The sequence below is a fragment of the Anoplophora glabripennis genome, unplaced genomic scaffold, assembly GCF_000390285.2.
Source record: "Anoplophora glabripennis isolate ALB-LARVAE unplaced genomic scaffold, Agla_2.0 scaffold5289, whole genome shotgun sequence".
In the NCBI taxonomy this organism is placed as follows: domain Eukaryota; kingdom Metazoa; phylum Arthropoda; class Insecta; order Coleoptera; family Cerambycidae; genus Anoplophora; species Anoplophora glabripennis.
In genome coordinates, this window is record NW_019421362.1 from 605 (window position 1) to 5,056 (window position 4,452).

Consider the following 4,452-nt stretch of genomic DNA (forward strand, 5'->3'; position numbering starts at 1 on the left):
ACTACACTACCATTACTAAAATAAACAATTGTTGAATGGACTGAATTGATGATGGACATGAATGCTTAAGGAGGTTAATCGGGTACGGAAGTACGTCTAAAGTCTAACGAGAGTTTCTGTAGATTTGCTAGTAACTACAGTAGGTAGTAAGCCTTTAGATTTGGCAACGTTGCATTTGGCTGACTCGCTCGCATTCTGTTTACTTGGACACCTGCAAATTTCAAATAATACGCTACGTCGAGACCGCGGCGTTGCCGCTATCACGCATATGGAGGTTAAGTTAGTCAACGACAGCAGTTTGAGGGAGAATTATTATAAATTATGTATCTTACAAGTACCTAATCGATTTCTACGAGCTGTCATACAGTTCCTTAGATATCGGTTTCCTATTTATACAAGTTGCTGTGGAAACTGTTCGTCAATTGTTGCGCATTCCATGTGAAAAGACCAAAAAAATCTGCATTCTCATAAGACTTCGTACTAAATCGTGAAAAATTATTTTATTCATATCTTGTCTCTTAGGTATCCAAACTAGTAATAATTTTTTTTGAGGATTTTCTTCATATTAATAAGCTAATATTATTTTTTTTACGAATATTTGTATGTCAATTCCAAATCAGATAAACCTCCTTAAAAAAGTGATAAAAACAGAAAAATATTAGGAAACAGACTCGGAGACATACAGAACAAAACAGCTGCACAATTAAATAAATGTGCAAACGCGAAATACGACAGTAGATACTGAAATTGTCCCCCATTTCCTTCTATGCAACTTCATTTTTCTCGAAAATGGTACATGCTACCGAATTTCGACAAGTATATATTTTTTTTGTAGTATGCTTTAGAGTTTACAGAACCGTTTAGAAATGTAATAAATTTTGACTTTTAACATATTTTTTTCGATTGTACTCCTCCAACTACCTGTATCGGCGACACTGCTTTTCAGAAAGAAACAGTTTGCACATTATTCTTAACGCACAGTTGATGTTTACTAATGTACACATTTTGACATTTTTATCTTTAGCCGATGTAAAGATAATTAAGGAAAACCATTTGGAAAGTAACAACTTCAACACACTGTATCTCGAAAATTGGGCGTCTCAGAAAAAAACTTTACATGAACTACCTGTATTATTTTTCCATGAGGAACTTGCACACAAGTTTTTTTGAAACATGAACGGGACACCCCGTATAATGTTATTTCATGTTTGTTTGGTATTTTCGGATTTGAAATTCCTTATTTTTCGCAGGGATATACTTTACGGTAGTTTATTACCTCTTCTATAATCATTTTTTTTTTTCATTTGTTGTATGTATTTTAAATTTATTTGCATATTGAAAAATCCCCAAAGAAAAAGGAAGGTTTTAATTTTTTCATTCCTTTTCACTATTTTTTTTTTAATAAAAATACCCCAAAAAATAAGGTGAATTACTTATTTGAAATTCGCGGGTATTATGAAAGCATACAATTGTTTTTTTGAAGGTTGGTAGTACTGTTCTTGAAACAGAGCTACTCGTGTTTTTGTAAACATGTCGCAAAAAAATGTTTACAAGTGGTACATCACCTCATTTTTTGTACAACGGGTTATACTACAACGCAGCGACAGAAAATAACCAAACGAGGTTGGCTTTGGCGACCCACGTTATTTTTAAGAAACACCCCATATATTGTTCACTGTAAAACTGGACAGATTTAATGTACCTGCTGTAAGTATATCAATGTTTACCTTATATTATTTCTTTGCTTCTCGAAGTTACAAATAGATTCGTATAGAAATTATTTATAGTAGACAAGTAAGTTCTTGCACCCTGTATCTCAGAACCATATTGTTTCACTAAAATATAATCTTAGAGCGTTAGTTATAATAATTATCGAAAAAGTGAAGCAGTGCTTATACATAAAAGGAGGTTTGGGACATTGTTTTTTTAAGGTAGCTGTATATTTTGTTTATCATGATACGAACAGGACTAGGTGATTTTTGGATCAAGTTCTCGCCGTCTATTCTTAGTTCTTCGCTGTGAGGATGGTCACGAACTCTGAAATAAGACAAAGAATAGATTATAAAAGGAAGAAATGTTAAAAATTATATCCTCAGATAGAGCCCAAGTCATTCTAATGGCAAATATTAGTCCAGAACTGTGGGGGTGGGGGAGAGGGATGTGACCAAGTCACCAATCAAGTAAAAAAAATGATAATTCCGTTATACCTTCATAGTTAACTTGACCATCTCCATCCAGATCGGCCTCCTTGATCATATCATCGACTTCCTCCTCCGACAGCCTCTCCCCCAGACTGGTCATCACGTGACGCAGTTCGTTTGAAGATATCAGACCGTCGTTGTTTTTGTCGAAAACCCTAGAACCATGTACGAATAACAGCGAGCCTAGAGCTGTGACGTTACTCACCTAAAGGCCTCTCTAAGCTCCTCCTCCCCATCCGCATCTTTCATCTTCTTCGACATCATCTGGAGGAACTCGTTGAATTCTATGGTCCCGTTGCCGTCCTGGTCCACCTCGTTCACCATGTCCCGCAGCTCAGTCTCTGCGAAAAGCGTCAACAAAGACAGATTAATAATAATAATTTAAAATCAAACATACAGCTGTTAGTCCAGGCGCTAGAGCATTCGAGGCGTTTGTTGTGACAAATTTTTCTGATAGTATTGGAATGTTACATATTGTACTAGCTATGTCATGCCTAAAAACCCCCGCTCGGTGTTTATGAAAATGCGGGCTCGGTCAAATTGGCAGAAGTTGTTGGTTTTGTGTTACTGAACAAAAGTCTTCACAGTACTTGGGTCCGGAAATCAATTCTTTCTTACTTTTAGGACTCTGAGTTAGTTTTGCTGATGATGACTGCAAAGTAATATGAGTAACTGGAGTATTAAAACAGTAACTTTTGTGAAAAGTTTATAGAAAAAATTAATCGGATGACTCGAAAAGTTGCTAATTAACATTACTGACAACTTCGTTCCAGTTTGTACCCCCTTCAGAGAGAGGTGATAAAATTTTTGAATGTATGGACTTGCGATGTTATGTGTTTTATTAGTTATGTCATTCTCAATTGTGGAAGTATGTCATTCTATTGCGATATCAAAATTTTTGATAGTATTGCGATGTATTTCAAAACTCATGTGACCAGAATGCCCCAGTGCAGCACAACACCGGTGCCACTAGGAAGACAAGCCAATTTTGATGCTGCTTGTCGACTAAACTCTGGCCCAATGGAAATGAAATAGCGCGTTGAAAACTTACGAAATAAGGACAATCGATTAACTTTAGTTTTCTTGATCTTGTCAACGAATTCCTTAATGGCGATACTTACAGAGCTTTCCCGTCTCTCCANTGGCCCAATGGAAATGAAATAGCGCGTTGAAAACTTACGAAATAAGGACAATCGATTAACTTTGGTGTTTCTTGATCTTGTCACCGAATTCCTTAATGGCGATACTTACAGAACTTTCCCGTCTTCCCAATCATTTAATTAGCGACCTACGGTTGAGAAAAACCTGACGATTCCCGTCCGGATCTCCTTCCGGACGAGGTGTCTGGTAAACAACGCCGGTCGGATTCGAACAAGTTGCTTAATTGAATGTAGAAGGGAGGAATACGGAGGAGTATCATTAATTACAGTGTCAAATTGAAAAAGAAACGGCTGGCGCCTCGGGACGACTTGGGAATTAAATTAATTAATAAATGGGGGCTCGGAAGAGATTCGAAGATGCGACCTTTTGCTATTTTAATCTCCTCAGACTCTTGGCATGCCAAATGCGACGATTTGGAGGGAATCGAAGCGAATTTCAACCGAGATATCGTTTGGATATTGTGCATAATTAATTTATAAAACGATAATTGAATTATCGCTAAACCAACCGCTTGCATAGAGCTCAGTGGCGGTCCCTAGGTAGGGTTATTCGGGCAATAATAAAGAATGATTATGTATTACAAGAAATTGGCAAAAAAATATATTTTTAAGGATATATGTTTTTTATTGTAAATTTCACAATTCACAAATGGTGATCAAAAATGAATTTTAAGGGGAATCTTTCCTATAAAGTTTTATTTAGGACGCTTCGTTAAAAAGATACTGGGGTGTTAAACTTCAACAAATATTTTTATTTTTTTTAATAATTTAAAAACTAGTAAGTGAAATAATTTGAAATTGGAAAGCAGTGGCGTACTATTTTATTTAGAAAAATATGTCACCGATACCCTGTGTCTCCACCAATGGAGCATGTAAATTTTAGAAAAAGCCCTCAGATTTTGGGAAATGTTTACATAAATATTTATGTGGCCAATTTCAAATTATTTCACTTACTAGTTTTTAAATTATTTAAAAAAATTTAAAATATTAACACCCTGTATCTTTTTAATGAAGCGTCCTATATAAAAACTGTGTCAAACTTTTTAAAAAAATCGTTTTTTCATAAAATCTTAATAATCCTTTGTTGAAAT

The 4,452-nt window shown here is 35.4% G+C and overlaps 1 protein-coding gene across 1 annotated transcript; it reads right to left on the reverse strand.

The window, feature by feature from the left end:
* Positions 1–1,406: 1,406 nt before the first annotated feature.
* LOC111691280 (calmodulin-like) lies at positions 1,407–2,539 on the reverse strand. Its single transcript, XM_023457073.1, has 3 exons — positions 2,407–2,539; positions 2,208–2,356; positions 1,407–2,037 (listed from the first exon to the last, which is right to left on the reverse strand). The coding sequence occupies exons 1-3, from the start codon at positions 2,523–2,525 to the stop codon at positions 2,006–2,008; spliced, it is 300 nt and encodes a 99-aa protein (XP_023312841.1). The 5' UTR covers positions 2,526–2,539; the 3' UTR covers positions 1,407–2,005.
* Between the last annotated feature and the right edge of the window lie 1,913 nt (positions 2,540–4,452).